We start from the raw sequence: 20,362 nt of genomic DNA, 5'->3' as shown, positions 1-20,362 counted from the left end.
TGAACTTCTTTTTTTTTGTTAGTTTTATTCCTTCTGTATGTTTTTTTTTTTGTTTTTTTTCCTTCTATGTATTTTTGTTTTTTATTCCTTCTGTGTGTTTTTTTTTTTAATTCCTGTCTGTGTTTTTTCCTTCTATGTGTGTGTATGTTTTTTTTTATTCCTTCTGTGTTTTTTTTTTTTAATTCCTTCTGTGTTTTTTTCCTTCTATGTGTGTTTTTTTATTCTTTATGTGTTTTTTTTATTCCTTCTGTTTTTTTGTTTTGTTTTTTTTTTTCCTTCTGTGTTTTTCCAGTACGTGTTGCTGAAACTCACCCAACCGGCCGCTGGAGGCCCCGCCCTCTCGTAGGCCCCGCCCACAGGAACCGGACTTTCAGGTTTGTTTGACAGACTGTTGAGTCCAAAGGTCAGGAAGTCTGTGGAGGTTCTGGTCTGGGATGGAACCGGGACCAGGTTCAGGATCTGGGAAGTGGATTTACTGAGCGTGTCCGTGGTCTTCTGCTTCTGTTTGAGGTCAAAGGTCAGAGGTTCTTTATTTCACTTGGTCATAAAACAGACTCATTAAAGAAAACAGAAAATACCAGCGAAGAAGCAGTTCAAGCAGACTGCCACTGGTGACGACAGGAGCACTGAGCACTTTGGATTCATGCACCGACAGAGAACAACCAGACCAACCCACAGCTGAAGTTCAGCTGCATTCACACCCTGAAGTAAACACATCACCACCAGCCTGTAGCCTTTAGCCATTAGCTTATAGCCTGTAGCTGTTAGACTTTAGCTTATTACTGCTTTTTACTTTTTAAATTTATATTTTCCTTCGAAACTCTGCACTGCAACTCTTACTTTAATATGTGTGTGTTTTTATATTTTGGGTTTTATGTGTTGTTTCCTTACTTGCTGTTTTTAATCACCTTTTCTTTTCTAATATTTTAAATGTTTCTTTTTCCCTGTCGTATTTCAATGTCAAGTGTGAAGCACCTTGAATTGCCTTGTTGCTGAAATGTGCTAAATAAATAAACTTGCCTTTCCTTATAACCTGTAGCCTTCAGCTGTTAGCCTTTAGCTTATAGCCTTCAGCCGTTAGCTTTCAGCCTTTAGCCTGTAGTTTATAGCCTTTAGCATAATTATATATTGACCTATGCAGTGACATTAGGATAGCAGTGACTGAAAAGTGCATTATATTAAAAACTTGCCCCAAATAGACTACATGAACGGAGAAGCCCATCTGTCCCAGAACCCACCTGGGACCTGGGACCTGGTCTGGAGGTTCAGGTGGGTCTTATAAATGATCGTCCAGGTTGGTATTAATTGTGTTGCACATTTTATTAGAAATGCAGTGAAGTTCAACTTGGAGTGAATCCTGATCGTCGGTGGATTAGAACAGTTTGAGTTGTTTGTTGTGGTTTTAAGGCTGAACAGGTGGATGCTAATGACTGTCAGCTGTTAGCCGACAGTAAGGAGCTAGCCGCTAATGCTACACAGTCCTTTAATCTTTTTTATTCTGGTCAAACAGTTAAAAATATGACAACTAGTTACATGTACCAGTGCTAAACCAATAGTAGGCTAACAGCTAACATCCCATAATGACTTTAACCAGTGCAGTGTTAGCACTTCTGGACACAGCCATGCTAACTACTGTGTTAGCATTAAGGTGTTTGTTCTTAGTTGTCAGTTCAGTTGGGCTCAGTGTGTGGATGTGCTGAGCTCTTCACTGCTGTGGACTTCGGTTTGTGTTTGTGTTCTGAAGTCCACCAGAACTGAGCTGAACGGAACCATTCTGGGTTGAATGGAAAACACACTCCAATGGACGAGAAAAACCTGAAATACACGTTTGGTGTGTTTTTTATATTTAATGTTCAACCTTTTTCAGATTCTATTAAATATGAACTCCTGTTGTTTTTCATTTTACAGCTGATTTAAGTCTGTCACCCTGAACACGCCCACAAACAGCTGAGGAGGCCCCACCCCCTGAACACGCCCACAAACAGCTGCGAGGAGGTCCTGCCCCCTGAGCCCTGAACACACCCACAAACAGCTGTGTGGAGGCCCCGCCCCCTGAGCACCTGCTCACACCTGTCCACAGCAGGTGATTGGTCAGCAGCGGACGGAGACACCGGGTACGGGTACGTCCACTTTATGGATCATTTGTTTGTTTGTGAATTCCCTCTATTGACTTTGAACTCCCAGAATGCATGTGTGTTTTTTCTGTAGTTTTGTGAATATCTTTTTATTTATACATATATATATATATATATATATATATATATATATATATATATATATATATATATATATATATGTGTGTGGGTGTGGGTGTGTGTGTATATATGATTTTGTGTATGTTATATATTTTTTAATATATTTTTATGAATATTCATTTCTTCATGTTTTGTGTGGTATTGTGTGTGGTTTTTTCATGTTTTTGTGTATTTCCACATGGCTTTGTGTGTCTTTGCGTGGGGCAGTGGGCTTGGCGTTGTCATGGCGGAGGCGGGGCCTGAGCTGTTCTCGGAGCAAGAACTCACCTGTTCCATCTGTTTGGATCTGTTCAACGACCCGGTGTCCACGCCCTGTGGACACAACTTCTGCCAGGTACGCACAAATACACACAAATACACACAATTATACACACCTTCTGCCAGGTACGCACAAATACACACAACTACACACAAATACTCACAACTATACACAACTTCTGCCAGGTACACACAACTACACAAATATGCACACCTACACACAAACACACACAAATATACACAACTACACACAAATACACACAAATACACACAACTTCTGCCAGGTATGCACAACTACACAAATACACACAAATACACACAGCTCCTCCCAGCCCCTCCTTGCTCCACCCAGTTTCTCCCACTCCTCCCACCTCCTCCAGCTCCTCCCACCTCCTCCTGCTTCTCCCAGCCCCTGCCACTCCTCCCAGCTCCTCCCACTCCCAGCCCCTCCCAGCTCCTCTCAGCCCCTCCCACTCCTCTCAGCTCGTCCCAGCTCCTCCCACTCCTCTGTTCTTCTTCGTTGGTGTCTCCAGGCGTGCATCGGTGGTTACTGGGCGTCGACCCCCGTCTGTTCGTGTCCTCTCTGTAAACGTCAGTTCGATGAACGTCCTCGACTCAGCGTCAACAAAGTCTTCGCCCTCATCGCAGATAAATACAAAGTGGGTCGTTACGGAGCTGCGGGTTTACCGCCGCCGCCATCGCTGATGGACGCCGCCACTGCGGACGCCGCCAACCCGTTTGGGACGGTGGGAGGGGAGGGGCTGGAGGCGGGGTCGGGGGCGGAGGTGGTGTGGTGCGACGTGTGCACAGGTGTGAAGCGTCCGGCCACCGCCTCCTGCCTCACCTGCACCGCCTCCTACTGCACTGAGCACGTGCAGCCGCATCACAGTACGCCATTCTACGCCAAACACCCGCTGATGGACCCGCAGGAGGCGCTGAGGGGCCGCACATGCTCAGAACACCGCCGCCTGCTGGAGGTGAGTGGTCCTGCTGTGTGGTCGGATGTGGGCGTGGTCAGATCAGTCAGCCGTTACCCATGGTGCTCTTCTTCTGCTCAAGGTGTGTTTGTGTGTTTGGTGGTGGTGCATTCACGGTCCAGGTGTACTGTCGGACCTGTCAGCGCTGTATCTGCGCCATCTGCGTCCTGGAGGAACATCGAACGCACAAAACCGTGTCCGTCCAGACGGAGCGACTCAGCAAACAGGTACCACAGCCCCGCCCACCTCTGTCTATCTGCACTCTGATTGGTCAGTGTCTACATTTACAGCCTATTACCATCAACACTTTTACATCCAGTCACAGGAGGGGTCGATGCACATCAGCCAATGGTTGTTTAGGAGGGAGGGGCTTATACTCACATTTATGGATTTACACTCAGCCATTGGATGGTTTCTGGACTGTGGTGGTTCTGGACTGTGGTGGTTCTGAACTGTGGTGGTTCTGGACCCTGACCCTGAACCTGGTTGTTTTCAGAAACAGGTTGCGAGGACGGAGCAGGAGATCCTGAACCGGATCAAATCCAAGGAGATCCACCTGTTGGAGCTGAAGAGGAAACTGGATGGGGTGAAGGTGAGTCTGAACCGGGTCAGTCCTGGTCCTAGTCCTGGTCCTAGTCCTGGTCCTGTTCACTGATCATCGGTTGCTGTGTGATTCAGAACTACGCTGACAGTGAACGGGGTGAAGTGGAACACCTGCTGGACCAGGTTTCGGCCTCTCTGGACCGGATCCGGTCTCAGGTGGTGGGCGGGATCCAGAACCAGCTGGACTCTGTGATGTCAAAAGGGGAGGGGCTTGTGAGCAGACTGGAGGCGGAGCTTAGCCAGCTGACGGACAGGAGGGCCACGCTGGAAGTCCAGGCCATCAGTCAGGACCACATCAGCTTCCTACAGGTAAGAACCAGAACCAACTTAAACGGGCCTTGTGGTTCTGGTGGTTTGGACTCATCCGGGCCTTGTGGTTCTGGTGATTTGGACACATCTGGGCCTTGTGGTTCTGGTGGTTTGGACTCATCCGGGCCTTGTGGTTCTGGTGGTTTGGACTCATCCGGGCCTTGTGGTTCTGGTGGTTTGGACTCATCCAGTTCTGATGGCTTGGACTTATCTGGGCCTTGTGGTTCTGGTGGTTTGGACTTATCTGGGCCTTGCGGTTCTGGTGGTTTGGACTCATCCGGGTCTGGTGGTTTGGACTCATCCGGGTCTGGTGGTTTGGACTCATCTGGGCCTTGTGGTTCTGATGGTTTGGACTCACCTGGGCCTTGCGGTTCTGGTGGTTTGGACTCATCCGGGTCTGGTGGTTTGGACTCATCTGGGCCTTGTGGTTCTGATGGTTTGGACTCATCTGGGCCTTGTGGTTCTGGTGATTTGGACTCATCCGGGCCTTGTGGTTCTGGTGGTTTGGACTCATCTGGGCCTTGCGGTTCTGGTGGTTTGGACTCATCTGGGTCTGGTGGTTTGGACTCATCTGGGCCTTGTGGTTCTGATGGTTTGGACTCATCCAGGCTTTGTGGTTCTGGTGGTTTGGACTCATCTGGGCTTTGTGGTTCTGATGGTTTGGACTCATCCAGGCTTTGTGGTTCTGGTGGTTTGGACTCATCTGGGCCTTGTGGTTCTGATGGTTTGGACTCATCCAGGCTTTGTGGTTCTGGTGGTTTGGACTCATCTGGGCCTTGTGGTTCTGGTCTTCAGAGCTTCGAGGACGCAGTGTCTCTTGTGGACGAGCAGCAGACCGACCAGGACCAGGACCAGGACCAGGACTTGTCGGTCCACTTCCATCTGTCGGAGGTCAAGAGCTCCCTGATGGAGGTCAAGGACAAGATGGAGGACATCCGGACGGGGGACACCCGGTCCCGAGGGTCCGCCGGGTCCTGTGAGTGTAACCCCAGAACAGAACCTTCAGGACCCCCCTGGACCCCCCTGGACCCCCTCCAATGTCAGTGTTTGTTGTTTCAGTTTCGTCGGGGGAGGTGACGCCGGCAGAGAGCATGCTCAGTCTGAGAGGAAGCAGCGCCAACCTGAGGAAGAGCCAGTGGACGCTCAGAGGTCAGAGGTCACTGGCTCCAGTCCGGTCTGGTCCAGTCTGGTCCAGTCTGGTCCAGCTGACTCCAGCTCCATGTTTTGATCTCTTTATTCACTGTTTGTTTGTTTCCTTCAGATTTAAAGAAGCTCAAACCAGTGTCAGGTACCGTTTAGATCCAATAGAACCCAGTAGAACACATGAGAACCCAGTAGAACACATGAGAACACAGTAGAACATCTTAGAACACATTAGAACCCAGTAGAACACAGTAGAACACAGCAGAACACAGTGGAACACATGAGAACACAGTAGACCACATGAGAACACAGTAGAACATCTTAGAACACATAAGAACACATTAGAACCCAGTAGAACACAGTAGAACGCAGTGGAACACATGAGAACACAGTGGAACACATGAGAACACAGTAGACCACATGAGAACACAGTAGAACATCTTAGAACACATAAGAACACATTAGAACACAGTAGAACGCAGTAGAACACAGCAGAACACAGTGGAACACATGAGAACACAGTAGAACACATGAGAACACATAACCCAATAGAACACATGAGAACACATAAGAACACATTAGAACCCAGTAGAACACATGAGAACACAGTAGAACATCTTAGAACACATAAGAACACATTAGAACCCAGTAGAACGCAGTAGAACACAGCAGAACACAGTGGAACACATGATAACACAGTGGAACACATGAGAACACATGTGAACACAACAGAACACATGAGAACACATAAGAACACATTAGAACCCAGCAGAACACAGTGGAACACATGAGAACACATAACCCAGTAGAACACATGAGAACACATAAGAACCCAGCAGAACACATTAGAACACATGAGATCACATTAGAACATTAGGACATATGAGAACACATGTGAACACAGAATACATGAGAACACAAGAGAACCCATGAGAACACATTAGATCACATGAGAACATGTGAACACAGAATACATGAGAACACATGAGAACATTAGAAGATGCGAGAACACATGACAACACATCAGAACCCATTAGAACCTTCAGTCAAACATGTTAATGAACCTGTGGTTTGTCCTGCAGGACACAAGAAGGCCCGTGTCTACATGGGTGAGTTCTGTTCTATGTATTCTATTAACTATGTATTATTGTATTTATATTGTATTTATATTATATTTATATTATATTTATGTTATATTTATGTTGTATTTATATTGTATTTATATTATATTTATGTTGTATTTATATTATATTTATATTGTATTTATATTATATGTATATTGTATTTATATTATATTTATATTGTATTTCTATTATATTTCTATTATATTTATATTGTATTTATATTATATTTCTATTCTATTTATATTGTATTTCTATTATATTTCTATTCTATTTATATTGTAGTTATATTATATTTATATTGTATTTATATTGTATTTCTATTATATTTATATTGTATTTCTATTATATTTATATTGTATTTCTATTATATTTATATTATATTTATATTGTATTTCTATTATATTTCTATTCTATTTATATTGTATTTATATTCTATTTATATTGTATTTATATTATATTTATATTATATTTATATTGTATTTATATTATATTTATATTATATTTCTATTGTATTTCTATTCTATTTCTATTGTATTTCTATTGTATTTCTATTATATTTATATTCTATTTATATTGTATTTATATTATATTTATATTATATTTATATTATATTTGTATTATATTTATATTCTATTTATATTGTATTTGTATTCTATTTATATTATATTTATATTATATTTGTATTATATTTATATTATATTTGTATTATATTTATATTATATTTGTATTATATTTATATTGTATTTATATTCTATTTATATTCTATTTATATTGTATTTCTATTATATTTCTATTATATTTCTATTATATTTCTATGTATGATCTTGGGTCTTGGCTGGGCACAGCCCAAACAGTGGCGTGGGTCCACCCTACTGCAGAAGGAGCCTCATGGGTGGACTGGGTGTGGGCTGGGGGGGGGGGTTCTGTTCCAGTTGGATTTTCGACGTGTTTAATTTGTAGAACATGAGCTCATCTTCGTAGGACACTTTTCACTCCACTGTCTTTTATTCACACATTCAGTGTTAATTATCGTCCACCGGGGGGGGAGGGGGGGGGCGGGGTCTGTGGTACCCACACACTGGTCACATGTCCTCACATGGACCCCATCCAGGGGACAGACCCGCTCTGATGTTCTGGTGTCTGTTTGGACCTTGTTCTTCAGAGGATGTGGTCCTGAACCCGGTCACGGCGTACCCGTTCCTCATCCTGTCCGAAGACCGGAAGCAGGTGAAGCGAGGAGAGAAGCTCCAGTTCTACAGAAACAGTCCGCACCGCTTCGACGTCTGGTCCTGTGTCAGCGCCAAGGAGGGCTACGCCGCAGGACGCCACTACTGGGAGGTCAGAGCCAGCAGACCCCCTTCAGAGACCCCCTTCAGAGACTGAGCCCCAGCAGACCCCCTTCAGAGACTGACCCCCAGCAGACCCCCTTCAGAGACTGAGCCCCAGCAGACCCCCTTCAGAGACCCCCTTCAGAGACTGAGCCCCAGCAGACCCCCTTCAGAGACCCCCTTCAGAGACTGAGCCCCAGCAGACCCCCTTCAGAGACCCCCTTCAGAGACTGAGCCCCAGCAGACCCCCTTCAGAGACCCCCTTCAGAGACTGAGCCCCAGCAGACCCCAGCAGACCCCCTTCAGAGACTGAGCCCCAGCAGACCCCCTTCAGAGACTGAGCCCCAGCAGACCCCCTTCAGAGACTGAGCCCCAGCAGACCCCAGCAGACCCCCTTCAGAGACTGAGCCCCAGCAGACCCCCTTCAGAGACTGAGCCCCAGCAGACCCCCTTCAGAGACTGAGCCCCAGCAGACCCCCTTCAGAGACTGACCCCCAGCAGACCCCCTTCAGAGACTGAGCCCCAGCAGACCCCCTTCAGAGACTGAGCCCCAGCAGACCACCTTCAGAGACTGACCCCCAGCAGACCCCCTTCAGAGACTGAGCCCCAGCAGACCCCCTTCAGAGACTGAGCCCCAGCAGACCCCCTTCAGAGACTGACCTCCAGCAGACCTCCTTTAGAGACTGACCCCCAGCAGACCCCAGCAGACCCCCTTCAGAGACTGACCCCCAGCAGACCCCCTTCAGAGACTGAGCCCCAGCAGACCCCAGCAGACCCCCTTCAGAGACTGAGCCCCAGCACACCCCCTTCAGAGACTGACCCCCAGCAGACCCCAGCAGACCCACTTCAGAGACTGAGCCCCAGCAGACCCCAGCAGACCCCCTTCAGAGACTGAGCCCCAGCAGACCCCCTTCAGAGACTGACCCCCAGCAGACCTCCTTCAGAGACTGACCCCCAGCAGACCCCAGCAGACCCCCTTCAGAGACTGACCCCCAGCAGACCCCCTTCAGAGACTGAGCCCCAGCAGACCCCCTTCAGAGACTGACCCCCAGCAGACCCCAGCAGACCCCCTTCAGAGACTGAGCCCCAGCACACCCCTTTCAGAGACTGACCCCCAGCAGACCCCAGCAGACCCACTTCAGAGACTGAGCCCCAGCAGACCCCAGCAGACCCCCTTCAGAGACTGAGCCCCAGCAGACCCCCTTCAGAGACTGAGCCCCAGCAGACCCCAGCAGACCACCTTCTGAGACTGAGCCCCAGCAGACCCCCTTCAGAGACTGAGCCCCAGCAGACCCCAGCAGACCCCCTTCAGAGACTGAGCCCCAGCAGACCCACTTCAGAGACTGAGCCCCAGCAGACCCCAGCAGACCCCCTTCAGAGACTGAGCCCCAGCAGACCCCCTTCAGAGACTGAGCCCCAGCAGACCCCAGCAGACCCCCTTCAGAGACTGAGCCCCAGCAGACCCCCTTCAGAGACTGAGCCCCAGCAGACCCCAGCAGCCCCCCTTCAGAGACTGAGCCCCAGCAGACCCCCTTCAGAGACTGACCCCCAGCAGACCCCAGCAGACCCCCTTCAGAGACTGACCCCCAGCAGACCCCCTTCAGAGACTGAGCCCCAGCAGACCCCCTTCAGAGACTGAGCCCCAGCAGACCCTCTTCAGACACTGAGCCCCAGCAGACCCCAGCAGACCCCCTTCAGAGACTGAGCCCCAGCAGACCCCAGCAGACCCCCTTCAGAGACTGAGCCCCAGCAGACCCCCTTCAGAGACTGACCCCCAGCAGACCCCCTTCAGAGACTGAGCCCCAGCAGACCCCCTTCAGAGACCCCCTTCAGAGACTGAGCCCCAGCAGACCCCCTTCAGAGACCCCCTCCAGAGACTGAGCCCCAGCAGACCCCAGCAGCCCCCCTTCAGAGACTGAGCCCCAGCAGACCCCCTTCAGAGACTGAGCCCCAGCAGACCCCAGCAGACCCCCTTCAGAGACTGAGCCCCAGCAGACCCCCTTCAGAGACTGACCCCCAGCAGACCCCCTTCAGAGACTGAGCCCCAGCAGACCCCCTTCAGAGACTGAGCCCCAGCAGACCACCTTCAGAGACTGACCCCCAGCAGACCCCCTTCAGAGACTGAGCCCCAGCAGACCCCCTTCAGAGACTGACCCCCAGCAGACCTCCTTCAGAGACTGACCCCCAGCAGACCCCAGCAGACCCCCTTCAGAGACTGACCCCCAGCAGACCCCCTTCAGAGACTGAGCCCCAGCAGACCCCAGCAGACCCCCTTCAGAGACTGAGCCCCAGCAGACCCCCTTCAGAGACTGACCCCCAGCAGACCCCAGCAGACCCACTTCAGAGACTGAGCCCCAGCAGACCCCAGCAGACCCCCTTCAGAGACTGAGCCCCAGCACACCCCTTTCAGAGACTGACCCCCAGCAGACCCCAGCAGACCCACTTCAGAGACTGAGCCCCAGCAGACCCCAGCAGACCCCCTTCAGAGACTGAGCCCCAGCAGACCCCCTCCAGAGACTGAGCCCCAGCAGCCCCCAGCAGACCCCCTCCAGAGACTGAGCCCCAGCAGACCCCCTTCAGAGACTGAGCCCCAGCAGACCCCAGCAGACCCCCTTCAGAGACTGAGCCCCAGCAGACCCCCTTCAGAGACTGACCCCCAGCAGACCCCAGCAGACCCCCTTCAGAGACTGACCCCCAGCAGACCCCTTCAGAGACTGAGCCCCAGCAGACCCCCTTCAGAGACTGAGCCCCAGCAGACCCAGCAGACCCCCTTCAGAGACTGAGCCCCAGCAGACCCTCTTCAGACACTGAGCCCCAGCAGACCCCAGCAGACCCCCTTCAGAGACTGAGCCCCAGCAGACCCCCTTCAGAGACTGACCCCCAGCAGACCCCAGCAGACCCCCTTCAGAGACTGAGCCCCAGCACACCCCTTTCAGAGACTGACCCCCAGCAGACCCCAGCAGACCCACTTCAGAGACTGAGCCCCAGCAGACCCCAGCAGACCCCCTTCAGAGACTGAGCCCCAGCAGACCCCCTTCAGAGACTGAGCCCCAGCAGACCCAGCAGACCCCCTTCAGAGACTGAGCCCCAGCAGACCCCCTTCAGACACTGAGCCCCAGCAGACCCCAGCAGACCCCCTTCAGAGACTGAGCCCCAGCAGACCCCCTTCAGAGACCGACCCCCAGCAGACCCCAGCAGACCCCCTTCAGAGACTGACCCCCAGCAGACCCCCTTCAGAGACTGACCCCCAGCAGACCCCCTTCAGAGACTGAGCCCCAGCAGACCCCAGCAGACCCCCTTCAGAGACTGAGCCCCAGCAGACCCTCTTCAGACACTGAGCCCCAGCAGACCCCAGCAGACCCCCTTCAGAGACTGAGCCCCAGCAGACCCCAGCAGACCCCCTTCAGAGACTGAGCCCCAGCAGACCCCCTTCAGAGACTGACCCCCAGCAGACCCCAGCAGACCCCCTTCAGAGACTGAGCCCCAGCAGACCCCCTTCAGAGACTGACCCCCAGCAGACCCCAACAGACCCCCTTCAGAGACTGAGCCCCAGCAGACCCCAGCAGACCCCCTTCAGAGACTGAGCCCCAGCAGACCCCCTTCAGAGACTGACCCCAGCAGACCCCAGCAGACCCCCTTCAGAGACTGACCCCCAGCAGACCCCCTTCAGAGACTGAGCCCCAGCAGACCCCCTTCAGAGACTGACCCCCAGCAGACCCCAGCAGACCCCCTTCAGAGACTGACCCCCAGCAGACCCCAACGACCCCCTTCAGAGACTGAGCCCCAGCAGACCCCAGCAGACCCCCTTCAGAGACTGACCCCCAGCAGACCCCCTTCAGAGACTGACCCCCAGCAGACCCCAGCAGACCCCCTTCAGAGACTGAGCCCCAGCAGACCCTCTTCAGACACTGAGCCCCAGCAGACCCCCTTCAGAGACTGACCCCCAGCAGACCCCAGCAGACCCCCTTCAGAGACTGAGCCCCAGCAGACCCCCTTCAGAGACTGACCCCCAGCAGACCCCAGCAGACCCCCTTCAGAGACTGAGCCCCAGCAGACCCCCTTCAGAGACTGACCCCCAGCAGACCCCAACAGACCCCCTTCAGAGACTGAGCCCCAGCAGACCCCAGCAGACCCCCTTCAGAGACTGAGCCCCAGCAGACCCCCTTCAGAGACTGACCCCCAGCAGACCCCAGCAGACCCCCTTCAGAGACTGACCCCCAGCAGACCCCCTTCAGAGACTGAGCCCCAGCAGACCCCCTTCAGAGACTGACCCCAGCAGACCCCAGCAGACCCCCTTCAGAGACTGACCCCCAGCAGACCCCCTTCAGAGACTGAGCCCCAGCAGACCCCAGCAGACCCCCTTCAGAGACTGACCCCCAGCAGACCCCCTTCAGAGACTGAGCCCCAGCAGACCCCCTTCAGAGACTGACCCCCAGCAGACCCCAGCAGACCCCCTTCAGAGACTGAGCCCCAGCAGACCCTCTTCAGACACTGAGCCCCAGCAGACCCCCTTCAGAGACTGACCCCCAGCAGACCCCAGCAGACCCCCTTCAGAGACTGAGCCCCAGCAGACCCCCTTCAGAGACTGAGCCCCAGCAGACCCCCTTCAGAGACTGACCCCCAGCAGACCCCAGCAGACCCCCTTCAGAGACTGAGCCCCAGCAGACCCCCTTCAGAGACTGACCCCCAGCAGACCCCAACAGACCCCCTTCAGAGACTGAGCCCCAGCAGACCCCAGCAGACCCCCTTCAGAGACTGAGCCCCAGCAGACCCCCTTCAGAGACTGACCCCCAGCAGACCCCAGCAGACCCCCTTCAGAGACTGAGCCCCAGCAGACCCCCTTCAGAGACTGAGCCCCAGCAGACCCCCTTCAGAGACTGAGCCCCAGCAGACCCCAGCAGACCCCCTTCAGAGACTGACCCCAGCAGACCCCCTTCAGAGACTGAGCCCCAGCAGACCCCCTTCAGAGACTGACCCCCAGCAGACCCCAGCAGACCCCCTTCAGAGACTGAGCCCCAGCAGACCCTCTTCAGACACTGAGCCCCAGCAGACCCCCTTCAGAGACTGACCCCCAGCAGACCCCAGCAGACCCCCTTCAGAGACTGAGCCCCAGCAGACCCCAGCAGACCCCCTTCAGAGACTGAGCCCCAGCAGACCCCCTTCAGAGACTGACCCCCAGCAGACCCCAGCAGACCCCCTTCAGAGACTGAGCCCCAGCAGACCCCCTTCAGAGACTGACCCCCAGCAGACCCCAGCAGACCCCCTTCAGAGACTGACCCCCAGCAGACCCCCTTCAGAGACTGAGCCCCAGCACACCCCCTTCAGAGACTGACCCCCAGCAGACCCCAGCAGACCCCCTTCAGAGACTGACCCCCAGCAGACCCCCTTCAGAGACTGAGCCCCAGCAGACCCCAGCAGACCCCCTTCAGAGACTGACCCCCAGCAGACCCCCTTCAGAGACTGAGCCCCAGCAGACCCCCTTCAGAGACTGACCCCCAGCAGACCCCAGCAGACCCCCTTCAGAGACTGAGCCCCAGCAGACCCTCTTCAGACACTGAGCCCCAGCAGACCCCCTTCAGAGACTGACCCCCAGCACACCCCAGCAGACCCCCTTCAGAGACTGAGCCCCAGCAGACCCCCTTCAGAGACTGACCCCCAGCAGACCCCAGCAGACCCCCTTCAGAGACTGAGCCCCAGCAGACCCTCTTCAGACACTGAGCCCCAGCAGACCCCCTTCAGAGACTGACCCCCAGCAGACCCCAGCAGACCCCCTTCAGAGACTGAGCCCCAGCAGACCCCAGCAGACCCCCTTCAGAGACTGAGCCCCAGCAGACCCCCTTCAGAGACTGACCCCCAGCAGACCCCAGCAGACCCCCTTCAGAGACTGAGCCCCAGCAGACCCCCTTCAGAGACTGACCCCCAGCAGACCCCAGCAGACCCCCTTCAGAGACTGACCCCCAGCAGACCACCTTCAGAGACTGAGCCCCAGCACACCCCCTTCAGAGACTGACCCCCAGCAGACCCCAGCAGACCCCCTTCAGAGACTGACCCCCAGCAGACCCCCTTCAGAGACTGAGCCCCAGCAGACCCCAGCAGACCCCCTTCAGAGACTGACCCCCAGCAGACCCCCTTCAGAGACTGACCCCCAGCAGACCCCCTTCAGAGACTGAGCCCCAGCAGACCCCCTTCAGAGACTGACCCCCAGCAGACCCCAGCAGACCCCCTTCAGAGACTGAGCCCCAGCAGACCCTCTTCAGACACTGAGCCCCAGCAGACCCCCTTCAGAGACTGACCCCCAGCAGACCCCAGCAGACCCCCTTCAGAGACTGAGCCCCAGCAGACCCCAGCAGACCCCCTTCAGAGACTGAGCCCCAGCAGACCCCCTTCAGAGACTGACCCCCAGCAGACCCCAGCAGACCCCCTTCAGAGACTGAGCCCCAGCAGACCCCCTTCAGAGACTGACCCCCAGCAGACCCCAGCAGACCCCCTTCAGAGACCGACCCCCAGCAGACCCCCTTCAGAGACTGAGCCCCAGCACACCCCCTTCAGAGACTGACCCCCAGCAGACCCCAGCAGACCCCCTTCAGAGACTGACCCCCCGCAGACCCCCTTCAGAGACTGAGCCCCAGCAGACCCCAGCAGACCCCCTTCAGAGACTGACCCCCAGCAGACCCCCTTCAGAGACTGAGCCCCAGCAGACCCCCTTCAGAGACTGACCCCCAGCAGACCCCAGCAGACCCCCTTCAGAGACTGAGCCCCAGCAGACCCTCTTCAGACACTGAGCCCCAGCAGACCCCCTTCAGAGACTGACCCCCAGCAGACCCCAGCAGACCCCCTTCAGAGACTGAGCCCCAGCAGAGACCAGTCAGAATATCATGTATCAATATATTGCGTGTGTACATGTGTGTGTACGCGTGTGTGTGTGTGTATCTTTGGCTCTTTTCTCACACTTCCTGTTTCACCTGTGCAGCAGAGGTTGCGCTAGACATTTTTATTGTCCGTCATTTTGACGGACAGGGTCGTAAAAATTCCGTCATAACGTATTATTATCCGTCATTTCAAATTTTTATTTTTTAATGATAAAAAGATATATTTAGTAGTATTTAATGTTCAAAAACATTTCAATGATGCAGCAGCTGTAGTTGCTGCTGGCTGATAAACCAACGTGATATCACGACTCGCATAATTATATACGCCACTTATAATTGGTGTGTTCTGCACTGAGGGTCAGGGTTCAGGTTATATGAACCACAGATCTACGCACAAATGGACATGCCATCTAATAACACATGAAAGGTAGAAAATGCGTACATATAGCACACCAAATGCCACTGGCGGATTCCTTGCTTTTCCGTCATCCTCCACCGCATCCGTCCCTCTTTTTTCACCGCGTTTATTAATGACATCGGATTTAACTGGGTTTTCTAAAATAACTAAGGAGACTCGGCTGTCTGCACAGTTTGCGCAAGAAAAGTAGCATCTAATTTTGGCTTAAGTCAGAGAAACAACAACACAAGACTGGACACTGACTGAGTAATGTTCACACTCACCATCAACTGGACAGGGGGTCTACTACAGGTGGACTAACTGGACAGGGGGTCTACTACAGGTGGACTAACTGGACAGGGGGTCTACTACAGGTGGACTAACTGGACAGGGTCTACTACAGGTGGACTAACTGGACAGGGGGTCTACTACAGGTGGACTAACTGGACAGGGTCTACTACAGATGGACTAACTGGACAGGGTCTACTACAGGTGGACTAACTGGACAGGGTCTACTACAGGTGGACTAACTGGACAGGGGGTCTACTACAGGTGGACTAACTGGACAGGGTCTACTACAGGTGGACTAACTGGACAGGGGTCTACTACAGGTGGACTAACTGGACAGGGTCTACTACAGGTGGACTAACTGGACAGGGTCTACTACAGGTGGACTAACTGGACAGGGGGTCTACTACAGGTGGACTAACTGGACAGGGTCTACTACAGGTGGACTAACTGGACAGGGTCTACTACAGGTGGACTAACTGGACAGGGGGTCTACTACAGGTGGACTAACTGGACAGGGGGTCTACTACAGGTGGACTAACTGGACAGGGTCTACTACAGGTGGACTAACTGGACAGGGGTCTACTACAGGTGGACTAACTGGACAGGGTCTACTACAGGTGGACTAACTGGACAGGGTCTACTACAGGTGGACTAACTGGACAGGGGGTCTACTACAGGTGGACTAACTGGACAGGGTCTACTACAGGTGGACTAACTGGACAGGGTCTACTACAGGTGGACTAACTGGACAGGGGGTCTACTACAGGTGGACTAACTGGACAGGGGGTCTACTACAGGTGGACTAACTGGACAGGGTCTACTACAGGTGGACTAACAGTGAGTCATGTGACTGCAGTACTGCTGTTGTATTCAGTGTAGTTGTGAACAGTGGTGCTGTTGGTTCTATACAGGTGGATGTTGGTTCTATACAGGTGGATGTTGGTTCTATACAGGTGGATGTTGGTTCTGTACAGGTGGATGTTGGTTCTGTACAGGTGGATGTTGGTTCTATACAGGTGGATGTTGGTTCTATACAGGTGGATGTAGGTTCTATGCAGGTGGATGTTGGTTCTATACAGGTGGATGTTGGTTCTATGCAGGTGGATGTTGGTTCTGTACAGGTGGATGTTGGTTCTATACAGGTGGATGTTGGTTCTGTACAGGTGGATGTTGGTTCTGTACAGGTGGATGTTGGTTCTATACAGGTGGATGCTGTTCTGGACTGTTTGATGCCTTGCTCACAGACAGACCAGCGATTCTGCAGCAGGTTCTGTTCACAGTGTTGTGTTAAACTTTCTTTGGTAGTGTTATGAGACTGGTGTGTGTGTGTGTGTGTGTGTGTGTGTGTGTGTGTGTGTGTGTTCCTTTAAGTGCGAGAGCAGTGTGTGGTGCGTGCGTGAACGTATGGTGTGAGTGGTCGAGCAAGGTGAGGGAGCGGCAGTTTTGAGTATGAGTGTGTAAGAGGACAGAAGGAAAAAGTGCACAAACATCCATATACTGTGCATAAATAAAAGCTGCTGTCTTCCACTACTGGTAAGGGAGTTAACCCACATCTGCCCTGGAGGAAACCTGCCCTGTTCTCGCTGACTACGGTCGGACGAGCCGAGCAGGAGAGGTTAACAGTAGATTACCCTCAGGATCTGAATCTGTCAAAATGACGGACGGCCTTCAGAATTTTCCGTCATTTAAAAAAAAAAATCTGTCAATGACGGAATATTTTCGGTTAACGCGACCTCTGCTGTGCAGGTGTTTTTGATCACTTCCTGTTTGACCTGTGCAGGTGTTTGTAGGCGACAGTAAGGACTGGAAAGTGGGCGTGGTCTCAGAGTCGGCCCAGAGGAAAGGTCTGTTCGACATGAGTCCATCCAACGGATACTACGCCATCTGGTGGAGCGGAAGCCAACTGAGAGCACTGACCGCACCGCCGCTCACCAAGGTCCAGTCACAACGCAGATCTGTCACATGACTTTACCGACGATCCAGTCAGAACGCAGTTCCTTATTCGTGTTTTTCTTCATCTGTTCATTTTCCCGTTCGTTCAGTTCTTGTCTGTTTTCTTGACTGTCGTTTCCTGCCATTGGTCCCACAGGTGAAGGCGCCGCCGAAGCTGCGTCAGGTGGGCGTGTTCCTGGACGTGGACGAGGGTCAGGTGACCTTCTACAACGTGAAGACGGGCTCCGAGGTCTACAGCTTCAACGCCAACGCCGAGTTCACCGACAGGATGTTCCCTCTGCTCGGAACCGGAGACAAGGACGTCCCCCTGGTCCTGGTGACGGCGCAGCATCAGCTGACCTGAGGGGCGGGGCCAAGGAAGGAGGGAGGAAGGGAGTGAGGGAGGGGAGGGGCGGGGCCAGCATGGGAACACCTGCACAAACGTCAACACATATGGACTGTCCTGTAAAACCACAAGGAGGCGAAGGGCGGAGCTGTGGTTATGGAACTTCAGGAATTCAGATCCTTAAATTTCAGTGCAAAAAAAAATCAGCACTTGAAATTCAATGGCTTTCATAATTCAAATCTAATGACACAGGTTTACTTCCATAATAATTTAATAATAGAATATAAGGTGATAAATCACTGAAGAAAAATTAAAAATAGGGGAAAAAAATTCCTTTGGGAACTGACACAGTAGTACTGGGTCTGTAGGGCTTAAACAGGGTTAAACAGGCTTAAACAGGCTTAAACAGGGTTAAACAGGGTTAAACAGGGTTAAACAGGGTTAAACAGGCTTAAACAGGGTTAAACAGGGTTAAACAGGCTTAAACAGGCTTAAACAGGGTTAAACAGGGTTAAACAGGCTTAAACAGGCTTAAACAGGCTTAAACAGGCTTAAACAGGGTTAAACAGGCTTAAACAGGGTTAAACAGGGTTAAACAGGCTTAAACAGGCTTAAACAGGCTTAAACAGGGTTAAACAGGCTTAAACAGGGTTAAACAGGCTTAAACAGGGTTAAACAGGCTTAAACAGGCTTAAACAGGCTTAAACAGGGTTAAACAGGCTTAAACAGGGTTAAACAGGCTTAAACAGGGTTAAACAGGGTTAAACAGGGTTAAACAGGCTTAAACAGGGTTAAACAGGCTTAAACAGGGTTAAACAGGGTTAAACAGGGTTAAACAGGCTTAAACAGGGTTAAACAGGCTTAAACAGGGTTAAACAGGGTTAAACAGGGTTAAACAGGCTTAAACAGGGTTAAACAGAGTGAGGGGTCGGGGTCGGGGGTGGGGGGGTGGGTGGGGGGGTGGACAGGGCTCAGTTTGTGCTAATGAACGTATGTTGTTAGCTTGTTTACTGATGACACTGAATGTAAAAGTGTTTGAATCTCGCACTCATTGAACACGTTGAAATGCGAACGTCGGTGTTTTTTATGCGACAGCTGTGATTGGTCCAAAATGGCTGACGTGCGTTTGTTACTGTTTGTTTCTTTTTCAGGCGAATCAATGTTTGAAAAATTTAAATTAATAAAAGTCTTGACAGAAAATGGTGTTAAATGTTGGTTTCATCCAGATTTAAACGATTGTTGAGTTTAAAGTGAAACTGGGTAACCATTAAAGCAGCTGTTTGAGACTGGTTCATGTTGTCGACTGCTGGTTTCACTTTTTTTTGTTTTTTGTTTTTAATTGGATCCTTTATTGGTCCTTCTGAACAACCAGAAAACATTTTTTCAAATATTAGTTTCCATGTATGAATCTTCAGTTTGTATCATATTTGATCCATCGGGTCTCGATGCTCAAATGTTATTTTTGAACAAACAAAAACAATTAAATATCAGAATTTTTTGCACCTGAATTCAGAGACAAACAATTCAGATACTTAATTTTAATGCAAAAAAAATATCACATACTTAAATTTAGAGCAAAAAATAAATTGATAAATAAATAAATTGTCTAATAAATAGTTCATTCCTTTTGTAAATGCTCCCAGTTCTTCCTCATTAATGTCAGTGTTGTGTCACTAAAGGCCTCTGGTGACCCCCCTGGTGGATTATCTGTGGATTACATGGATCTAATTGGATAAATCAGGTTCTTCAGGAAAAAGACTCTGACACTGATCCTGTACAGCAGTTCTGTCCAACTCCTGTCAGTTCAGTTCCACATTCAGCTCAATCTGATCTGCAGTGGACCCAACCAGGAAAATAAGAACAGAAGAATAGAGAAATAATGTCAACTCCAAACTTTTCTCTATGTTTTAGAGTGAAAAAAGTAAATTTACATTACCAAAAGGTTTACATCTACAAACCATCCTTTCAAAAGATCTGAAGAACATGAACAAACTGAAAAAATCTGTGCAAATTTAACACTATTCTGCCTCAGTTTACCATTTACACGTTCATTAGAACTTACAGATCACAGTGGCTCTACAGACACAAAACATTTAATAACAGAATATTGTTAAAATTGTACTGACTTCTCTTAAGACATTTCAGGTTGTTCATATTTCTTCAGGTTATTCACATTTTTTAAATGAAATTCTACTTTGTTTTAGTGTAAATACATGAAAATATTTACATTTACAAAGAGAAACATTTGGAGTTGTGAGTATTTATAGATTATTCTGATAGTATTTTTCTGGTCCTGTCCACTGCAGATTGAATTGGTCTGAATGTGGAACCTGAACTAAAAGGATTGTTCATACACTCTATTTCCAACAGTATTCCCTCTCCTGCTTTGACTCCCATATGAATGTCAGGTCCATCCCATTCCTAGTCTATGGGTTCAGTCTGACGTGGCTCCACCCTTTGCAGCTCTAACAGCTTCAGCTCTTCTGGGAAGGCTGTCCACAAGGTTTAGGAGTGTGTTCATGGGAATTTT

At 50.9% G+C, this 20,362-nt stretch overlaps 1 protein-coding gene across 5 annotated transcripts; it reads left to right on the top strand.

Annotated features, from left to right (window-relative positions):
* The first annotated feature begins 366 nt into the window (after positions 1-366).
* On the top strand, positions 367-19,123 carry btr30 (bloodthirsty-related gene family, member 30). 5 transcript variants are annotated; one of them, XM_030140060.1, is made up of 15 exons: positions 427-524; positions 1,075-1,076; positions 1,270-1,273; positions 2,463-2,589; positions 3,047-3,490; positions 3,613-3,717; positions 3,987-4,082; positions 4,169-4,402; positions 5,198-5,378; positions 5,462-5,551; positions 5,664-5,690; positions 6,628-6,654; positions 7,832-8,007; positions 17,335-17,490; positions 17,644-19,123. In XM_030140060.1, the coding sequence occupies exons 4-15, from the start codon at positions 2,479-2,481 to the stop codon at positions 17,848-17,850; spliced, it is 1,854 nt and encodes a 617-aa protein (XP_029995920.1). In that variant the 5' UTR covers positions 427-524; positions 1,075-1,076; positions 1,270-1,273; positions 2,463-2,478; the 3' UTR covers positions 17,851-19,123. The 5 variants fall into 5 exon arrangements, with proteins under 5 accessions (XP_029995918.1, XP_029995916.1, XP_029995919.1 ...); XM_030140058.1 differs by lacking the exons at positions 1,075-1,076; positions 1,270-1,273 and adding an exon at positions 1,909-2,114 and having other exon boundaries at positions 367-517; XM_030140056.1 differs by lacking the exons at positions 1,075-1,076; positions 1,270-1,273 and adding an exon at positions 1,909-2,120 and having other exon boundaries at positions 367-517.
* The last annotated feature ends 1,239 nt before the right edge of the window (positions 19,124-20,362 follow it).

The sequence above is a fragment of the Sphaeramia orbicularis genome, chromosome 8 (genome assembly GCF_902148855.1).
Source record: "Sphaeramia orbicularis chromosome 8, fSphaOr1.1, whole genome shotgun sequence".
NCBI classification, from domain to species: domain Eukaryota; kingdom Metazoa; phylum Chordata; class Actinopteri; order Kurtiformes; family Apogonidae; genus Sphaeramia; species Sphaeramia orbicularis.
Note: the sequence above shows the minus strand (reverse complement) of the source record. Positions and strands in the feature narration are given on the sequence as shown.

Coding starts and splice junctions, on each gene's coding strand:
- btr30 (XM_030140058.1), top strand. CDS start 2,479: ATGGCGGAGGCGGGGCCTGAGCTGTTCTCGGAGCAAGAACTCACCTGT. Junction 5,379..5,461: donor CCGAGGGTCCGCCGGGTCCT/GTGAGTGTAACC, acceptor TTGTTGTTTCAG/TTTCGTCGGGGGAGGTGACG. Junction 8,008..17,334: donor CAGGACGCCACTACTGGGAG/GTCAGAGCCAGC, acceptor TGACCTGTGCAG/GTGTTTGTAGGCGACAGTAA.